This window comes from Lissotriton helveticus, chromosome 5_1 (assembly GCF_964261635.1).
Source record: "Lissotriton helveticus chromosome 5_1, aLisHel1.1, whole genome shotgun sequence".
In the NCBI taxonomy this organism is placed as follows: domain Eukaryota; kingdom Metazoa; phylum Chordata; class Amphibia; order Caudata; family Salamandridae; genus Lissotriton; species Lissotriton helveticus.
The window spans coordinates 1778269360-1778290905 of NC_136065.1; the positions used below are offsets into that span (position 1 = coordinate 1778269360).

Consider the following 21546-nt stretch of genomic DNA (forward strand, 5'->3'; position numbering starts at 1 on the left):
TAGCTCCCTGATCCATTGTGGTCATAGGTACCCGTAACAGTGGATTGGTAAGTCGGGTACAGTAGGAATAAATAGGAAGGAACAAGGGATACTGGTAGTAGAGTGTAAGGTCACCTGATTAATAAATAAATGTTGAATTGAAGTTTATGGGCCCGATGCGTATATGGTAAAATCGTTGGTTGGGTGACCTGCGCGCTCTATCACTGGTACCATTAATGGTGATGTTTTACGCGGTGGTGGAAGAGCAAGGAGGATGCCTGCTCATCTTGCGGATATCAAATTCAGATAGATTTGGTCGTTTTATTTTTTTGTGTTTTGTGTTTTGTTGTGGGCAATTGCTGAAGGTGTGTGGTATGGGCTCGTGGATCTGTACATGTTACCGCGTGAGGGTGTGGAAGGAGTGGAGCGAGAGTGCTGTGGAATGTTCACGGATGAACTGTGTGTAAAGCTCTATGTTAGTTGAAGCCTGCATCTGGAGGGTGGAGGTCTGGCTCCGGTGTCTTTGTACCCTTGTACTGAAGATTAAAAGTTTTTAACTTACCTATTTTATTTATTTATTTATTTATTTAATGTTTTCTATAGCGCGAACATGACCCAGTGTAGGGTATCAGAGCGCTTTACAGTAGCGTATCATCAAAAAGAGTACATTAGTGGAAAAACCAGAACATAAGAGGACAAAACCAGTCATTACAGAATCACACTTCAGTATAGCATATCAACATATATACAGTCAATATTTGAGTGACCAAGGCACATTTAACTAACAGGATCATCTTTGTACCAACATTGGATAGCGGAGCACTGAATGCAAGTGAGCAATTTATATATAAGTGATCAAATTATAGACAAGCTGTCGTCCAATCAGTCCTATGGGAGAAATTTGCTCATATAGAATGATTTTGCTTCCTTTTTGAAGGTTGCGATGGATGTGATTCTTCTAATGTTTGGTGGGAGTGCATTCCAAATTCTTGGTGCTGCTCCTGAGAATGCTCGGTCATAAGTCTTTTTCTTGCGGAAGCGAGCCGGTTTCAGAAGTAAGTCTGTTTTGCTCCTAGAGGGTCGGTTAACTCCGGAAAGAGTAAGTTTTTGAGCCAGGTAACCTGGAGTATTGTGATGGATTGCATTATGGGTGATGCATGCCAACTTGAAATGAATTCTTGCTTCGAAAGGCAACCAGTTTAGCATTTTCAAGTGAGGGGAGATATGGTTGAATTTTTTGGAACCCGCAATCAGCCTTGTGGCTGCATTAAGACAGGCTTTCAATGGGGCTGTTGTGATTTTGGGGAGCCCTGCCAGGGTAGTGCATCCATATTCAATCCTTGAAATGACCAGTGCTTGAACTGCAGTTTTAAGGTCTGTTTTGTTCAGGAAGGGTTTAAGTTTTCGCAAGTAACTTAAATGGAATCTGGTGTTTTTTGCCATTGTATTGATATGTGTTGACATGTTCAGGTTTTTATCTAGAGTAATTCCCAGTGATTTGGTAGAGTCGACAATCTTTGGAGTACAATTTAGAGCAGTGATAAGGTTGATCCATTCTGTTGTTTTTAATTTGCTTTTCTGCGGTGAAATAAGTAGGAATTCAGTTTTCTGAGGGTTTAGTTTCAGATGATTCTTGGTTAACCATTGGAGGGTTCTTGATAGTGCATGCTTCATTGTCTTTATCTCTTCTGTTGATACAACCTTGATGTACAACTGAGTATCATCTGCATACATGTGGAAAGCAATATTTGCTTTTTGTAATATTTCCGTGAGTGGTTCAACGTATAGATTAAAGAGCGCTGGCATAAGTGTTGATCCCTGTGGAACTCCGATTGTATTATTGGTCGGGCCAGAAAGGGTTTGGTTGACAATGAATTTTTGGGATCTGTTCTCAAGAAAGGAGCTGAACCAGTTGAGTACTGTACCCTCTAGAGGGTACAGTACTCAACTGGTTACCTGCTTCGTCCTTCCTTTCTTACATTCATCACACTGTAAATTGATACTTGACACTCAACTCATCTATTAGGCGTCTTGTGCTTTACAAATGTCTAAAATAAACTTACGAGTCTTTTTCAGATTTTTCGAATCATTGAACTTCTTTGATTCAGTCCTTAAAATCACAACTTTCAGACAAACCTTAAATAGGGCATTGTATTGTATTGGTTGTAAGTGACTTTCCACCCAACCCAAGGAGAACAGCGCGACAATTACCAATTTTAATACAAGTTCAATATTTACATGCTGTGCAAAGGCAACTAATACTCCCAGCTCACACAGAGAGCCAGACACCACCTCGCATATTTCTGTTACTGTTATTTCCCAGGGTAAACAAATTTCAAGGGCACAACCTAGGTTCCAGGCTCACGCCGAGACTCAACCCATGCACGTGATGTATTCCTACCTTTCACTGCAAACTTAATCTTCATCGAAAGCTTAGCGAACATGGTTGCTCTTTCTTCATCTTTTGGCCCCTTGACATGTTTCACCTTCGACCACTTATTGTGTCCTGCAGGGGAGACAGGGGTTGTGTGGATGGAGGCACATGGGGAAAATTCGGAAGAACCCACGATGATAGTTGATCCATGGCAGAACAGGGTGTTGAAGCCACAGATACTGAGAGGTTCCTGCAGTCCTAGGACGGGGGCCAATATTATTCTTCTATATTGTGAGCGAAGCATTCCGATGCCAACAGCAGCAGCCATATTGAACAGAGTTGTTGTTCATTCTGGTAAAAGAACAAGTAATAATCAAGGCCGTCAACAGTAAATCGGAGGGTGTCATTTTATTCACTACTTCGTAGTTATTCCATTAAAAGCTGAAGACCATGCCATGATTTGCAGAGAAATGGCATTGCCTGTGACTACTTAGTCTAATAATACACGCCCAGGTCAAACAGGATTACTTTAGAAGCCATCCCAGAGTCCCAGAGTTGATCATCCAACTACCTTAGAAGTCATTTACACGTCATCAGACATCATCAAGCTCTTGAAGTCATCAGCAAGCTGCAGAAGCTCAGCCTGAGGATTTGAGGATGACTTGAAAATGAGTATCTGAGGACTCTAGTAGGTGTCATTATTGGTGATGATTAACCCCATGGATGCTCAGCATATTCCCCGCTGTGCTGAGAAATCGTAAATGCCATACAACATGACGAGCTGGGCTCGTCATCAGTGTAGCAGCAGGCTACTTCATGACGAGCCCAGCTCGTCATGAGCCTGGAAGGGGTTAAAGGATGACTTGAAAAGGAGTAACTGATGACTATAGTAGGTGTCATTATTCATGATGATTTAAGGAGGACGTGAAAATTAGTATCTGCTGACTTCAGAAGGTGTCATTATTCCTGATGATCTGAGGATGACTTGTAAATGACTCTCCGATAACTTTACAAGATGACATTGTGCCTGATGACTTTGGGGTGATTTGAAAATAAGCATCTGAATACTTCAAAGGTACTATTGTGTTTTCAATAAGATGTTTTTGCGTCTGGTGATTTTAACAAGAATTGTTTGTCTATTTAAAGAGCACGTCCACCACTTTGGTTTCAGTTTTCCAGAAAAATGCAAACTGTTGGATGATTACACAATGAATTGCAGATAAACGTCTGACCTCCTGCAGCTGGGAGCCCCAAAACCCAAACACACCCTGAACCCCAATATTAACCCTTGCACCCCAAAACGCAGATACCCCCTCCTGAGGCATAGCCGGGAGATAGGCCCCTTGACAGTTGTTTTTAAAATCTAAAGAATTACCTGTATGTTTTTAAATTAGGATTGCTCCATTAGACCACTTTGGACCACAGCTGCACTTTGACTAGACTCCCGCGTAGCGGATTTATCGCTGCCGCGGCCCTAGTCTATTTCCAGTGACATCACGGACGGGGACTCCCTGAGGCCACGCCCACTACGGTCGGCCACGCCCCCACCTATCTACGCCTCACACCCCATATAAACATGTGCTATCACCGGACGCGCAGCGGACGAGCGCAGCAGGCGCGCCTAAGGCAAGCCCGTCTGCGCCCGTCCGCGCCGGTTCCGTGCCGAGTGCCGGACATTCTGCCCATTTACCCAACCTTCAATATTCTAAACACGACTTATGCAAACTCGATCAACGCTACTGCGATCAACCGACTAAATCGGATCTTGGGACCATCGATACTCCCCTTACATGTCCCTCCTGTGCCATTCAAATACCAGTCTCTTCACTGACTATCACACAAAACCCACCCAAACCACCCTTTCCCAAAAAATCGCAGCCTGCTGTGAGTAACCTGCTACAGGCCACTTCTTATACCACCGATTACCGGGCCCATACTATGTCTCACAAAAATAGGTCCCTCAAATGCATACTACTCAATGTAAGATCTATGCCCAAACATAAACACGAGATCGAAGCCTTGCTCAACGATCACAGCATTGACCTCATGTTTCTAACAGAAACTTGGGCTTCTCAGACCTCCGGACCCGACTGGAACATCGCCACGCCCATAGGCTACTCCGTCGAAAGCTTGAATCCAACAGGGTCCACCGGGGGAGGTATTGTGATAAACCACCGGTCGCACCTGAAAACAATCATTTGCGCCCAACCAGAATTAGAAGCCGAAGCAATGACCTTTAAGATCAAGGAAAACAATCATCTGATCTTTGAAGGACTGCTAGTTTACCGTCCTCCCGGCCCCAGGACGCCCTTCACCAAAGCTATACACACCTTTCTAGAAACCACCTTTGATACAGCCTCTTATACCATCCTAGGCGACTTCAACTATCATCTAGAGCTAAAAAACGATCCTGACTCAGCCACTCTTATCGATAACTTTCTCAGTTTCGACATGAAACAGTTAATCGATAAACCCACCCACATAGCAGGACACACCCTCGATGGGATTTTCTCGAACTGTCATTCCATCAAAATTGTATCCATCACCCCCATACCCTGGTCGGATCATAATGTCGTCTATTTTAATCTACAATTAAAAAACTTTGTGAAGCAGCGCAGAAGCTACCCGCCCCCTGAAACCTCCCGCCCTTGGAAAAAACTTGAAACCATCCAACTTGCTGAGGCATTGGGAAAGACTCTTCCCGACTTTGACCACGGCAGTAGTGAAGTTTGGATTTCCAACTTGAACAAATGGATTACTGACGCGGTGAACGAGCTGGTCCCACTTGAACCAAAGAAATCCAGCAAACGACTCGTCACTGCTCAATGGTACACGGCCGAGGTAAAAACTGTTAAGATTAAGTGCCGACGCGCAGAACGAAGCTGGCGCTCTGACTACAGCCTCGAGAAAAAACTAGAATACTCAAAAACCTTACAAGAGTACAAATCCATAATAATTCAGGCAAAGGCCGCCTACTTCACAGAAAAAATCCAAAAATCAGCAAATTCTTCCAGGGAACTTTTCAAAACTGTGGCCCATCTAACAAAAACTCCACGAGACACAGTATTCAACCCTGATCAGAGTTTTGTCGATGGAATGGCCACCTTCTTTCAAAAGAAGGTACAATCAGTGTATGATGAACTTAGCTCCACGGTATCCTCCATACCCCACAACAAAGTAGGACCTACCGACATGACTTCCCCCCGCTTTTCCAGATTCTCTGTACTTGAAAAACAGCGAGTACATGACTTACTAACTCAGATGAAATCCGGCTCTCCGCTGGACCCATGCCCCCCCTATGTGCTACATCAAATCCCTGAGGTCATTGCTAATACCTTAACTCCTTTGCTCAATAAAATCATCTCTCTAGGAGAATTCCCAAATAAGTGGAAAATGGCCTGCATTAGGCCTATTCTTAAAAAAGACTCCCTGGATCCTTCTGAATACGAACATTATCGACCCATTTCCTGTCTGCCATTACCATCAAAAATTCTAGAAAAAGCTATAAATCAGGAAATAATGCTGCATGTGGAGGAAAAGAAGCTACTTGATCCATCTCAGCATGGCTTCAGATCACTACATTCCACGGAATCTGCCCTCATCATGGCGACTGAAAAAATTCGCAGAACCATGGACGAAGGTGGACGATCGGCCCTGATACTTTTGGATCTCACAGCGGCCTTCGACACCGTTAATCACGCCGTCCTATTAAAAAGACTTACATCATTAGGCTTCACCGGCTCTGCCCTAGCCCTCATTGCCTCCTTCCTAACCACCCGCACCAATCAAGTGATTTGGAATGGACTGCAATCCACCGAATTCTCTCTCCCAGGCGGTGTTCCACAATGCTCAGCTCTGTCTCCTACTCTTTTTAACCTTTACGTCACCCCCCTAGCGGCCCTGATTAGATCTCACGGACTACAATTGGTGTCGTACGCCGACGACACACAGATTGTTGTGTCCATCTCTCAATCCATTGACGCCACAGCAGAACGATTCAGGAATTGCCTCTCTCAGGTTAAGAATTGGATGAACAACAATTTCCTAAGACTTAATACGGATAAAACCGAAGTTATCGAGTTTGGCAACAAAGCTTCCATGTGGAACGACCTATGGTGGCCCCCTGAAGCAGGTACCTGCCCTCTTCCTGTAGACAAGGTTAGAAACCTTGGCTTCCTATTAGACAAGGAACTCTCCTGTAAAGCCCAGATGAACCAGGTGACTTCAGCCTGTTTTCACAACATCAAATTGATTAGGAAAGTTCTTCCCTATATCCCAGATACACTCAGAAAAACGGTAATGGGAGCCGTGGTGTTATCCCGCATTGACTACTGCAACTCCCTCTACCTGGGAGCAGGAGAAAAACAGCTGTCTAAACTTCAGGCGATCCAAAATGCGGCGGCTAGAGCCTTACTGAACATCCCTAGACGCCACCCCACGTCCAAAGCTATTCGGGAGCTACACTGGCTCCCGGTTAGACGCCGCATTCAATTTAAATCTCTCTGCCTTGTCCACAGATCTATTCACGGCAAGGGACCCGACGACCTCAACAACCTGCTGGCCCGATACATTCCCCCCGCGCATTGAGGTCATCCACCCTCGACCTCATTTGCCAACCCAGAATAAACAGAGCCCGCTGGGGGGGGGGGAAGGTCCTTCTCCTACCAAGCGGCAAAAATCTGGAACTCGCTACCCCCAGCACTCTGTGCCCAAAAATCTAAAACGATTTTTAGAAAAGCCCTAAAAACCTGGCTCTTTGTCTAGACCAATCTGCCCCTCTGCCTCCCTATCATCTGTATCTGTTAGCGCCAAGACGCTGCGGCAATCGTGCGCTCTACAAATATTTTGAAAAAAAAACAACCAATATTAACCCTGGCTCCCCAAAACCCAAACACACCCTGAACCCCAAAATTAACCCTTGCACCCCAAAACACAAACATACCCTAAACCCTAAAATTAACCCTGGCACCCCAAAACCCAAACACACCCTAAACCCTAAAATTAACCCTGAAACCCCAAAAGCCAAACACACCCTGAACCCCCAAATTAACCCTTGCACCCCAAACCCAAACACACCCTAAACCCTAAAATTAACCCTGGCACCCCAAAACCCAAACACACCCTGAACCCCCAAATTAACCCTTGCACCCCAAAACCCAAACACACCCTGAACCCCAATATTAACCCTTGCACCCCAAAACCCAAACACACCCTAAACCATAAAATTAACCCTGGCACCCCAAAACCCAAACACACCCTGAACCCCCAAATTAACCCTTGCACCACAAACCCAAATACACCCTAAACCCTAAAATTAACCCTGGCACCCCAAAACCCAAACACACCCTGAACCCCCAAATTAACCCTTGCACCCCAAACCCAAACACACCCTAAACCCTAAAATTAACCCTGGCACCCCAAAAGCCAAACACACCCTGAACCCCCAAATTAACCCTTGCACACCAAACCCAAACACACCCTAAACCCTAATATTAACCCTTGTACTCTAAAACCCAAACACACCCTACACCCTAACACTAACCCTGGCACCCCAAAACCCAAACACAACCTGAACCCCCAAATTAACCCTTGCACCCCAAAACCCAAACACACCCTGAACCCTCAAATTAACCCTTGCACACCAAACACAAACACACCCTAAACCCTAATATTAACCCTTGTACCCTAAAACCCAAACACACCATAAACCCTAAAATTAACCCTCGCACCCCAAACCTAAACATGCTCTAAACTCTTAAATTACACCTGGCCCCCCAAAACACAAACCCACCCTCAACCCTAAAATGACCATGTACGCCCTGAAATCCAAAAGCCCTACAAACCCCCAAACTTTTTATGAATGCGGAATGCCGGGAGGCGCTGCTGTGATATGATACTTTCTGTACCCCCAGGCTGCACTTCCTTCATAGAGTATTTCCATAAACACATAGTTTAGTGGAATCCGATTGTTAGATTCTTTAAACAACTGCGGACAGACCTGCTCATGGCCCGAGGAATAGGTCTTGCAAAGGAAAACAAGCGTTGTCGTCATGGTGAGTGCCGAATTCACTCCATCACAATACTAAAATACATTTTTAAAAAGCAGTTGCCTCGAACACAATGCCAAAATCACCTACTGTAAACCATCAGTCTGCCGGCTGGCTGGGACTCGAACCGCAGATCCTCAATGCAGAGCAGCTCTCTCACCCTTCTTCCTCTAGCAAAAGCCTACGCACATCCGGGAGCGCCGGAAGTGACGTCATTGTTCTGCGGCAAGAACGAAGACTGCCGTGAGTGCAATTAAAGGGACAGATGGATTGGTATCGGTCTCTTTATTTTTCCAACTCCACTTCCTTCGTCGATTCCAGCGTATACTCAGGTAAGTGCTGCAGCTGTTAAAAAAGAGCAGCATCGATCCTCCGCTCTCGGTCCCAGCTGCTCAATTTCCGTCCCAGACCAGCTTCCTCATTTTTCGGAAAGCACGAGTTTTCATTAAGGGGGCAAATTCATTTTATAATGAATACCTGCGTTGCAATGTGTGTGTATTATGTGTGTTTGATGTTTGTCTGTATCAGCCTGCCTGCTTGTTTAATATGCACCTTTTGTGTTTGAGCATGTGTATTTTTGTGTATGTGTGACGTAGTGCGTGCCTGTGTAAGTTGTGGAAAATTGCAAAAAGCCTAAAAAATGTGTTTTACAGCAAGTTCTTCGCCGTAAGGAAAAATCAATTACTGCCCTGATATTGTAGGTCCCATGTTGGTTCCAAGTGCACCTGCGTGTATTCAAGATTCTCGACCAAATGGAACAGTTTTCGATCTACTGAAAAGTTGTCAATCAAAGAAGGCTAAACACATTTATTTATGTGAATATTGTTGAGCATTACTTGTGTCCTTGCAACTTGTAGTGAGCCTTCATTACTAAATGAATGTGTGCTCTATTGTTGAATCCTGGTCACGTTCCCCAAGCTGTGTAGTGTGCAGAGCAGCACATCTTCTAAAACACTGGCAGTTTTCATGGATGCGTTTCAAAGCATAAGGATAAATGCTTCAAATAACTTAGCCGTTGTAATGCTGGTTCTTTATTTTGTTTGCTATTTGTGTAATTGAAAGGCCTGGTTGCCTGTGGTGATTGAGGATTACGCCCTATTTCGGAAACGTAGTCCGACGCATTCCAACATCTTGCAATATCTACTTTCGCAAAAAAAGCTATCATTCTGGTTTCGTTCCATGTGCATGCAATGTTTTTAACTCGTTTGTATATATTATTGAGACAGGGCCAATTACGTATTCCCTGTTTGCGCTAATTTACCTTGACCGCTAAAATCTCTGTAAAAATGAAGCCGGTCTTGTTACATCTGCCACTATCGATCCCAGCCATATATTATCCAGTTACAACCTGACCTACTGCTAAAGTACTGAGGCAGAGGGATCGAGCCCTGAGATAAATCGCATTAATATTTCCTATTTTCTCGCTTTCTCTCTCTCGCCTTCTCTTTCTCTCTCTCTCTTGCCTTCTTTCTCTCTCGCCTTCTCTTTCTCTCTCTCTCTTGCCTTCTTTCTCTCTCTCTCTCTCTCGCCTTCTTTCTCTCTCTCTCTCTCTCGCCTTCTTTCTCTCTCTCTCGCCTTCTTTCTCTCTCTCTCTCGCTTTCTTTCTCTCTCGCTTTCTTTCTCTCTCCGCCTTCTTTCTCTCTCTCTCGCCTTCTTTCTCTCTCTCTCTCGCCTTCTCTCTCTCTCTCGCCTTCTCTTTCTCTCTCTCTCTCGCCTTCTCTTTCTCTCTCTCTCTCTCGCCTTCTCTTTCTCTCTCTCTCTCTCGCCTTCTCTTTCTCTCTCTCTCTCTCGCCTTCTCTTTCTCTCTCTCTCTCTCTCTCTCGCCTTCTCTCTCTCTCTCGCCTTCTGATTGGCCAATCACCGAAGAGAGAGATTTTAAAGCTATGATTCTGTTCCAATCATCTGGTAAGCACAATAAGTAAACCTTTATAATAAGTTTGCAACTGCAGGATAACGGTACAAATTACCAACCTGTTTCAGTAAAACCTACATTTGTGATTAATTAATCCAATAATGGACAGTAAAAATGAACATGTATGTCCCCACATATGCCTTGGATTGCTCTCCAGAGACAAATGTAACACTTATGAAAAGGACTGAAACGTTTAGCTTGTGGCACTACTATAAGGCAGCTAATTTTGGATAAACTATTTTCAGGAGGTTCAAGTTCAGGCTTACAATGTGTACTGTCTATTAAGGAAAACTTACTTACTTGGTTATGGATAGATTGTACATTTGTCCTTTATTATCAATACCTCTTTATTTATATATTATGGCTAGAGCCTGAAGATATATTGCAAGTGGTCAATGTGTTCTTTTCTGTTTTGAAGTTTATATGTAAATATATATTTTTTTCTCTTGCTTTTTTTTAGTGAAGAAACAATGTCTAATGATTCAGGATATTTTTCAAGAGATAATTGCAAGCTATTCTGGCACAACAGAGGGTCTAAAACAGGTGTTACTTCAAAGGGCACTGGAGAAAAAGCAGATGTTAATGGACTGTGGCAATCGGGGAAGCGCTGGTAGACTTAAGAGGGTGTTACGCGAACTACAAGAGGAAGAAATTGCAGAGAAAAGAGGCAAGGACAAAAAAGCCAAGCAGAGTGGACTGGATTATATAAGAGTTGGTAACAAAGCTCATGCTGAAAGCACAACTTCTCAGCCTGGTGATGCAAGTTCGCTTATGAATTTGCAGAAACTTGAAAACCTAGCCCTTTTAGCAGGGATGGCTAGTGTCCTTCATCAAAAATCCACAACTAAAAATGACGCATCAGACCGTGAAAATGAACTTGTCTTGGAGTCCCCGCTTAAATCCAAATATCAAGGACAAAAACATGCCTCCCTTTCACCACGTCATCCTAGAGTAATCAACACTCATTCTGAAAATATAATGGGGCCATTCTGATGTAATCAATAGCCATCCTGAAGCTGTCATAGGATCATCCAGGAATAATCCACACTCATCCAGAAATTGTCATGGGATCATTCCAAAGTAATCCACTTCCATCCTGGAGCGGTTATAGGATCATCCTGGAATAATTGACAGTCATCCTTAAATTAGCTAGAACCCATCCTGGAGTAATTCTCCCTCATCCTGAAGTTGTCAATTAGTATTCGTGGAGTTGTAAAAGGTAATCACTCCCTGCCAGTGGAAATCATCAGAACACCATCCTACTGTAGTTTTTGTGATGAGTCTAGGTTCGTCATCACATTTACATTTTTTGTCCTACAGGCATACTTCAGGATGGCTTGAGATGACTTCCCCAGATAATTGCAGGAATAGCCTGAGTGTTATCATCAGATGAGTCCAGAATGACTCCAGGATGATCTTCCTTTTTGACATGGGCGGACTAAAACAAGTACTTGAATCACATCACAAAGTTAGCCCTCTGTCACACACCGGCCTCTCTTCAGCTACAGACACACGACTAAGGTTCTCTCACTGTCACACACATGTAGGTGTCTCATTACCCAACTTCCATTATATTTTTAACTTTGAGGTTAGCATTCCCCCTTTGTACACATGGGCCTGCGATTTGCATGACGTGGATAAACGGCATATCAAAAAAGACAAAGGTGAAATTGGTAGCCAAACAAGGCATTGGATCGCGTGGCAACAGTCTACTTCCTACGTGTCACAGCACAGCCTGCTTCACTGCCACGCATTGCTATCTGGTATTTAGTCACAAACGAAACTTTCTCGTTGACAGCCACACATACAATGTGCTACTCTTTAGGAGACAGCCACAAACTCGGCTCTCTGTCCCACTGACATCGGGCTGCCTGTCCTGATAATACTATTCACCACAGAGCATGATCACTCATGCATGACCTTAGGCTGCGAAACTGACCTTTGCCTCTAATATAAGCCCTCGCCTACTCTTTAATCCCCCCGTAGAGGAACCCTCGGTGGGAACTCAGCAGTTGAGAGGCGAGGAGATTCACTGTCTTTAATCACCTTGTCTCCTCCGAACAGAAATCAAAATTGGACTACCTAGCTACAGCAATCCTGGCGTTCATCACATGCACACCCGGGCTCACCTCAGGCCGGGTGCTGGAGGAGTGCCGAGGAAATTATCTTCTGGTTTATCGGCGTTTATGTTCCGGTGCAACAGTGTCTAGCTCTCATTAGAGGAATACTCCAATCGGCACCCGTAGCACCGACGCACATCACGTGATCCGCGCGACAGTCCTCCTTTGAATCCCGTTGGTTGCCGGTTTCACTCTGCTGCTGCTCTTGAGCCCGGACGGTGGACGTTAGTTGGAGCTCACGGGCACGATGATTTAGGGCCCGGGGGCAGGAGGGGCGAATGAGCGGAGGTCCTCATGGCTGGGCATCGATGAAGGGAAAGGGAGGAAGGACTGTGGATGGGCTGAATGGGCAGACATGCTTTCTTCCTTTAGGAGCAGGTTGCGAAAGGTATCTGGTTAAAGTTGGGCGTCCGAGAGCACATCATCTCTCGCGGAGCCAAGTACACACCACTGTGCTTTCTGTAATGTTGATACTTCACCCCCAAATGAAGACACTGCGTAGAGGAGTTGTTCCAATAACTTCGTTTATTTGGAATAAGCAATTCTATTCACAAGAGCGCCGAGCGTCTAATTCCTAATCGCTCCGGTCACTTATGGCGCCGTTCAACACTCGCGCATGCACCTACAACCGCTGGCGCATGCGCACCTCAGTTCACGCTCTCGCTCCGGCGTACCGCGTCATCACGCAGGTACCCAGAGCTAGAGCGCAACACTACATATCTCCTCTTTTCCAATAACAATATAAAAGCTATAAGTCACATAGTTCAATAGTCCTCTACTTCAAAGTCTTTAAATCGAGTGGGCCTGACCACCATTCTCCCAGCACGTGTGCGTCTTACCGGTGTAGATTCTTCACGGGTACTTTCACGTGCGGGGCTCATCACCATTCTCTGTGTCCCAGCCTCATCCTCGGTGGGAGTGGTTTTTCTTGTTGTCGGAGATCCTTCCCCACTCGCATTCTCACTCTCTTCTCTCTCTGCTTGCATTTGTCCTTCCTCTTGACTTTCCTCTCCTGCGGTCATCTCTTCTGTGTTACTTGCTTGTCTCTGATCGCATAGGTCATTCTCCTTGCCTATTGGCCATTGCACAATCTTGTTGATTTTTGCCATGCGGTCTTGGGACCACACTTTTCCATTACTGAGTAATGCGGCTCTTCCATACACCTCTTCCACTCGCAGGGGTATGCTGTACTTGCTTTCTCCTTTCCTTCTGGGTGCGGCGAGCTTGACTCTCACCCATTCCCCTCTCTCTAGATCTGGCTCTTTGACATTCCGTCTCTTATTGTAATGTTCGGTGTACACCTTCTGGGCCTTTTCTAGGTTATGCTGAACAACGGCTGGTGACCATTTGCTGGTGATCGTCTTCTCTCTCCAGACCACATTGTCTCTCGTAAAAGGGAGTCTACCCCGCAAAATCTGGAAGGGGCTGTACCCCATCAAGGCAGGGGTGATTCTGTATGCCCACAGCATACTCTGTATTTCTACTTCCCAGTCTCTACCTTGCATTATTGCGGCCTGTATGGATCCCATCAGGACGCGGTTGAACCTTTCTACTTGTCCGTTGCTCGCAGGATGGTATACTGAGGTGTGTTTCGACTTAATGCCGTTCCTTTCCATATATCTGGTCCATTTCTCAGATGTAAATTGCGGGCCATTGTCACTTAGGATCGTCCTTGGTATTCCTTCACATAGAAACACTGAGGTGAGAAATTTTAACACAGCTTCAGAGTCCATTACCTCTTGTACGTCTACCTCCGGCCACTTGGAATATTTATCCACCACAACACATAGGTACTTAGCTGTTCCATGGGTGTCTAACACTGGTCCCAAGATGTCCACCGCAATGTCTTCCCATGGGTTGCGCGGTTGCTCAAACGTGCCCAACGCTGGTCTCAGGGGTTTCAATATTTTGTCCGCTCCCTGGCACTGGCCACACTCTCTCACATGTCTTTCTATTTGAATGTCCATACCTGGCCACCAGTACATTTGTTTCACACGCAGTTTCGTCTTCACGATGCCGAGATGGCCTTCGTGTAGTTGGCTCAGCAGGAGCGGGATTAAGGTCGTGGGGGGCACCACTTTATCACTGCGGTACATAAAGATTCCTGAGTCACTCACTCACAATTCCTCCTGCACTTCATAGAATTTCTTAAGGGTTTCTTTCAGTCTCTTCTTCTCTGGCCAACCCTTGATCAGATAGTGCTTGACTTCTTTCATGTCTCCATCATCCTCATAGGCCTGCGCCCATTCTTGCCTGCTGATTGTTCTTTCCGAGTCCTCCATCACAGCTACCATTTCGTCTCCTCCTGGCTAGGTTTCAGGTGCATCCTCCATTGCTGAGGCACGACTGAGGTAATCAGCTACTTTATTGCGTGTCCCCGGTAAGTACTCAACATCATAGGTGTATTCCAACAGTTTGAGGGTCATTTTGGCTATGCGAGGTGCGGCCGTACCAGGCCCGCTCGAGGTGAGCACCTTGACCAGTGGTTTGTGGTCAGTTTGAAGCGGGTGCCCCACAGGAACTGCCAGAATTTTCCCATGGCCCATGTTACTGCCAGCATCTCCTTTTCAATTACACTGTATTTTTGCTCTGTGGGAGATAACGCTCGGGAGGCGAAGCTAAGGGTTTCCACGGTCTTATCTCGCTCTTGTGCCAGTACAGCTCCTAAACCTCTTTCACTGGCGTCGGTTGTCAGGATTGTACGTCCTGAGGGATCATAGCCATGTAACGGCACCGCTTGACTTATGTTACTCTTCAATTCCTCAAATCACATTGGGCTTCATCATCCCATTGAAACGCCGTCTTATCCCTTATGAGTTGTCTCAGTCTGTGAGTCTTTGTGGCAAAATGTCGGACAAATTTACTATAATACTCGGCCATGCCCAGGAATGATCTCACTTCATCCTTGCTGACTAGTGCCTTGGCTTCACAGATCGCTTTCACGTTTTCCTTCTTCGGGGTAATTCCTTGACTCCCTAACTCATGCCCGAGATAGGTGACTGCTGACATGCCTAGTCTGCACTTTCCCCACTCAGCGGTGAGGCCTTACTCTAACAAAACATTCAACACTTTGGTAAGTTTCCTGTCATGGTCCTCCCGGTCTGTTCCCATAATTAGAATGTCGTCCTGGAAGTATTGGACGCCTTCCACATCTTTGAACAGGCGGTGCATGAGTTTTTGGAAAACAGCCGCCGCTGATGCCAACCCAAAGGGCATACGGCGATACTGGTAACACCCAAAGGGTGTGATGAAGGAGGTGAGCTTCCTGCTCGCTGGGTGCAAGTCTATTTGATGGTATGCAGAGGTGAGGTCAATGGTAAAAAACCATGTCACCTCTCTTGTTTTGGCCAGCATCTCTTCAATCCTCGGCAATGGGAATTTGTTTTGGCCAGCATCTCTTCAATCCTCGGCAATGGGAATTTGTTTTGGCCAGCATCTCTTCAATCCTCGGCAATGGGAATTTCTCTACTATCAGGCATTTGTTGAGTTCGCGAAGGTCCACACACAGACGCACCTTGCCATTGGTTTTTCTGGCTACCACCAGGGGTGCCAACCATTCCGAGCTGTCATTGGGTTCAATTATTCCTTGCTCCTCCAGTCTTTGTAGCTCTTGTTGGACAGCATCCTTAACCGCAATCGGTATGTTTCTGACTTTGTGGGATACAGGACTCGCATTTTCCTTGAGCAGGATCTTGTGTACAAACTTCTCTAGTTTGCCTACTGTGCCTCCGAACACTTTGGGGAAGTCTTGTTTCAATTTCTCCAGGTCTGGCCAACTGCCACCATCCGTCAGTAGTACTTGTTCTTTGCCTCCCGGGTCTAACTTTATTCCAAGGTCTCCCTGATCTCTCCATCCTAGCACTGAGGGTCCTTGCTCCGCGACATACAGCTTGCATACTGCCAATCTCCCTCTAAATTCAAACTTCAGGGCTCTGTACCCTACCATGGGAATCAGGTTGTTTGTGTACGATATCGGTCTTATGTCTGGCGGATCCAATTGTGGGCCGACACTGGGTCTGAACTCTTCTTCCCATACTGATCTTTGTACAATGGAGTATGGTGATCCAGAGTCAATCGCTATCCTGATTTTTACCCTTCCAATTAACATGTCCGCTCGTGGTTTGTCTGAGCGCTTGCCAGATATTTCCAACACTTGTTCTTCAACACATAGCACCATGTCATCGTCCTCCAGATCTTCCTCTGCTGGGTCTCCTGCCGGAGATTGCGCAATGTACTTCAGCATCGACTTCTTCCCTTTCTTGCGACACACTTTATCATAATGGCCGATCAAGCCGCAGAACGTGCACTTGGCGCGAAATGCGGGGCATCGCTTGTCTTGGGCTGTGTGTGCTGTGCTTCCACACCTATAGCACGCGAACCTGCTGTCCGCGGTTTGTCTTCCTGACTGTCCAGGTTTTCCTGACCATCTGGACACATTTCTCCCATCTCCTGGAGCACCTCTTTGCTTGCTTGGGGACTCAGCTTCGTCAATTTTGTTGACCATAATCCTTTGAGCATTCTCCTTTTTTGCTGCCTCGGCGCAAGGTTTTGAGAGTTCCGCTTTCTTTACCATTGTGATCACCTCTTTGAGTGTTGCCTCGCCGTGCGCCCACAATTTATCCTGCACCGATTTGTTGGTGGTGTGCATTACAATTTGATCTTTGATGAAGTCGTCTTGAAGTTGTCCATATTTACAAGTGATCGCTAGTCGTCTCAGTGCTGCGACATAATCGTCTATGGATTCTCCTTCTTGCTTCCTTTGTTGGAAATTGAATCGATCAATGGAGACACACACAGCCGGGCGGTAGTGATTGTCAAGATCTTCCAAGGCATGCTTGAAGACGTCATCGTCTGCTGCTTGCCGTGTCGCAGGTACGATATTTGCGAACACCCTTATCCCTTCAGGGCCAAATTGTGTAGAAGTAACCGTTTTTTTCTCGCGATAGAGAACGCTTCCCCGTTTTCATCTTCTAAGTCTTCTACGTAGTTTTTGAAATATTCCCTCCAATCCTCCCATTTGGGGTTCACCTGGTCTGGGTAGGAATGGAATTGGTGCCATGAGAGATGTCGCTTGGTTGCTCATCTTGGGCACTGCTCTCGGTCCTTCTCCTTGGTTCTCGGGGCTGCCTGGCGCACTGCTGTATTCTCCTTGATCCAACCCTTCTCCCTGGCCCTTGGGGCTGCCTGGTGCGCTGGGACTTCTGTCCTGTGACTTGTTGGGACGTTGTTCTTTTTCATCCCCCGCACCACTGTCTCCTTTCTCTGCCAGGGCCTCAGTGGGGCGTCGTCACCACCTTACCGTGCTGCTCCTAGTGTGCTTCGTGGTTAGGCCCTTGGGCACGTGGTGGGCGTGGTTAGGACATCTGCACTTCTGCCGCGCTCTTTTGTGAATACTGCTGCCTCCTTTCCTTGCGGTGTGCTCTCTTTTAGTGTCCCCGACGATTTCTGACCTTGGTGCGTGGTCTGGGTGTCGCTGTCGCGTTGCTCTATGGTTTTTTGTTTCGGGGATGATGTTAGTGGGGGATCCCACTCCTCGTCGCCACTGTAATGTTGATACTTCACCCCCAAATGAAGACACTGCGTAGAGGAGTTGTTCCAATAACTTCGTTTATTTGGAATAAGCAATTCTATTCACAAGAGCGCCAAGCGTCTAATTCCTAATCGCTCCGGTCGCTTATGGCGCCGTTCAACACTCGCGCATGCGCCTACAACCGCTGGCGCATTCGCACCTCAGTTCACGCTCTCGATCCGGCGTTCCACGTCATCACGCAGGTACCCAGAGCTAGAGCGCGACACTACACTTTCCTTTGTGCCCGTTGGCAGTGAAAGTTTTTGCGCGTCAGTGAGTGAGCAAGGCGCGCCCAGCTTGTGTTAAGCACTTCAGTGAGTGTGCACCGAGTATGCCCAGCATGTACTCGGGGCACAAGTCGCGGGACACCGCAGGTTCACGGCGTCCACCCACTATTTTCACAGGGCGTATGCCCTCCTGCCAAGAAATTTGGGCCCCACAGAAATATGCTGAACTTGTCCCGGTGTAATTTTCAGACACGGGGACACACATTCAGCAGCACCTGTACGTTATCTGCTTTCCATTCCCAGCAGGAAGGTGCAGGCAGCGAGGAAGCTTTTTTTTTCACTTCCAGCCGGGCCGAAGTTAAGGGGCCATCTGGCCTCCTTTTGTTTGAATATCCTGACTGGAGGCAGCCTGGAACATCACACTGAAATGTAAATGCCACGGAGAGAAACAAAGGCACACAGCTTGTTATCTTTTCACAGGTACTTAAGAGAGGCAGCTTACCTTTGTTCAGTCCCTTTATATAATAGAAGCATGCACTATAATGTCAGATGTGTTGATCTGACCCAGTATGTATACAAATAATTCCAATAGCACTATTTTATTTCTGGTATAGCGTTACACAACCCAATGCAGACCTGGGCTCACCTCAGGCCGGGTGCTGGAGGAGTGCCGAGGAAATTATCTTCCGGTTTATCGGCGTTTATGTTCCGGTGCAACAGTGTCTAGCTCTCATTAGAGGAATACTCCAATCGGCACCCGTAGCACCGACGCACATCACGTGATCCGCGCGACAGTCCTCCTTTGAATCCCGTTGGTTGCCGGTTTCACTCTGCTGCTGCTGCTGCTGCTGCTCTTGAGCCCGGACGGTGGACGTTAGTTGGAGCTCACAGGCACGATGATTTGGGGCCCGGGGGCAGGAGGGGCGAATGAGCGGAGGTCCTCATGGCTGGGCATCGATGAAGGGAAAGGGAGGAAGGACTGTGGATGGGCTGAATGGGCAGACATGCTTTCTTCCTTTAGGAGCAGGTTGCGAGAGGTATCGGGTTAAAGTTGGGCGTCCGAGAGCACATCATCTCTCGCGGAGCCAAGTACACACCACTGTGCTTTCTGTAATGTTGATACTTCACCCCCAAATGAAGACACTGCGTAGAGGAGTTGTTCCAATAACTTCGTTTATTTGGAATAAGCAATTCTATTCACAAGAGCGCCGAGCGTCTAATTCCTAATCGCTCCGGTCACTTATGGCGCCGTTCAACACTCGCGCATGCACCTACAACCGCTGGCGCATGCGCACCTCAGTTCACGCTCTCGCTCCGGCGTACCGCGTCATCACGCAGGTACCCAGAGCTAGAGCGCAACACTACATATCTCCTCTTTTCCAATAACAATATAAAAGCTATAAGTCACATAGTTCAATAGTCCTCTACTTCAAAGTCTTTAAATCGAGTGGGCCTGACCACCATTCTCCCAGCACGTGTGCGTCTTACCGGTGTAGATTCTTCACGGGTACTTTCACGTGCGGGGCTCATCACCATTCTCTGTGTCCCAGCCTCATCCTCGGTGGGAGTGGTTTTTCTTGTTGTCGGAGATCCTTCCCCACTCGCATTCTCACTCTCTTCTCTCTCTGCTTGCATTTGTCCTTCCTCTTGACTTTCCTCTCCTGCGGTCATCTCTTCTGTGTTACTTGCTTGTCTCTGATCGCATAGGTCATTCTCCTTGCCTATTGGCCATTGCACAATCTTGTTGATTTTTGCCATGCGGTCTTGGGACCACACTTTTCCATTACTGAGTAATGCGGCTCTTCCATACACCTCTTTCACTCGCAGGGGTATGCTGTACTTGCTTTCTCCTTTCCTTCTGGGTGCGGCGAGCTTGACTCTCACCCATTCCCCTCTCTCTAGATCTGGCTCTTTGACATTCCGTCTCTTATTGTAATGTTTGGTGTACACCTTCTGGGCCTTTTCTAGGTTATGCTGAACAACGGCTGGTGACCATTTGCTGGTGATCGTCTTCTCTCTCCAGACCACATTGTCTCTCGTAAAAGGGAGTCTACCCCGCAAAATCTGGAAGGGGCTGTACCCCATCAAGGCAGGGGTGATTCTGTATGCCCACAGCATACTCTGTATTTCTACTTCCCAGTCTTTACCTTGCATTATTGCGGCCTGTATGGATCCCATCAGGACGCGGTTGAACCTTTCTACTTGTCCGTTGCTCGCAGGATGGTACACTGAGGTGTGTTTCGACTTAATGCCGTTCCTTTCCATATATCTGGTCCATTTCTCAGATGTAAATTGCGGGCCATTGTCACTTAGGATCGTCCTTGGTATCCCTTCACATAGAAACACTGAGGTGAGAAATTTTAACACAGCTTCAGAGTCCATTACCTCTTGTACGTCTACCTCCGGCCACTTGGAATATTTATCCACCACAACACATAGGTACTTAGCTGTTCCTTGGGTGTCTAACACTGGTCCCAAGATGTCCACCGCAATGTCTTCCCATGGGTTGCGCGGTTGCTCAAACGTGCCCAACGCTGGTCTCGGGGGTTTCAATATTTTGTCCGCTCCCTGGCACTGGCCACACTCTCTCACATGTCTTTCTATTTGAATGTCCATACCTGGCCACCAGTACATTTGTTTCACACGCAGTTTCGTCTTCACGATGCCGAGATGGCCTTCGTGTAGTTGGCTCAGCAGGAGCGGGATTAAGGTCGTGGGGGGCACCACTTTATCACTGCGGTACATAAAGATTCCTGAGTCACTCACTGACAATTCCTCCCGCACTTCATAGAATTTCTTAAGGGTTTCTTTCAGTCTCTTCTTCTCTGGCCAACCCTTGATCAGATAGTGCTTGACTTCTTTCATGTCTCCATCATCCTCATAGGCCTGCGCCCATTCTTGCCTGCTGATTGTTCTTTCCGAGTCCTCCATCACAGCTACCATTTCGTCTCCTCCTGGCAAGGTTTCAGGTGCATCCTCCATTGCTGAGGCACGACTGAGGTAATCAGCTACTTTATTGCGTGTCCCCGATAAGTACTCGACATCATAGGTGTATTCCAACAGTTTGAGGGTCATTTTGGCTATGCGAGGTGTGGCCGTACCAGGCCCGCTCGAGGTGAGCACCTTGGCCAGTGGTTTGTGGTCAGTTTGAAGCGGGTGCCCCACAGGAACTGCCAGAATTTTCCCATGGCCCATGTTACTGCCAGCATCTCCTTTTCAATTGCACTGTATTTTTGCTCTGTGGGAGATAACGCTCGGGAGGCGAAGCTAAGGGTTTCCACGGTCTTGTCATCTCGCTCTTGTGCCAGTACAGCTCCT

The 21546-nt window shown here is 46.8% G+C and overlaps 1 protein-coding gene and 1 long non-coding RNA gene across 3 annotated transcripts in view; one reads left to right on the forward strand and one right to left on the reverse strand.

The window, feature by feature from the left end:
* The window catches only part of TACO1 (translational activator of cytochrome c oxidase I), a 97830-nt gene extending 89219 nt beyond the window's left edge, over nt 1–8611 (reverse strand). Inside the window, exons 1-2 of one of the 2 annotated variants that reach the window (XM_078645070.1) lie at nt 8561–8611; nt 2381–2704 (exon numbers count right to left, since the gene is read on the reverse strand). In XM_078645070.1, coding sequence (XP_078501196.1) covers nt 2381–2681 — 301 coding nt within the window. In that variant the 5' untranslated portion in view covers nt 2682–2704; nt 8561–8611. Of the gene's footprint in view, nt 1–2380; nt 2705–8490 lie in introns of both variants that reach the window. The other variant, XM_078645069.1, reaches the window with a different exon arrangement.
* A 17-nt stretch (nt 8612–8628) lies between these two features.
* LOC144755802 (uncharacterized) overlaps nt 8629–21546 on the forward strand; it is a 104556-nt gene continuing 91638 nt past the window's right edge. Inside the window, exon 1 of the long non-coding RNA XR_013594970.1 lies at nt 8629–8732. This is a non-coding gene — a long non-coding RNA (uncharacterized LOC144755802). The remainder of the gene's footprint in view (nt 8733–21546) is intronic.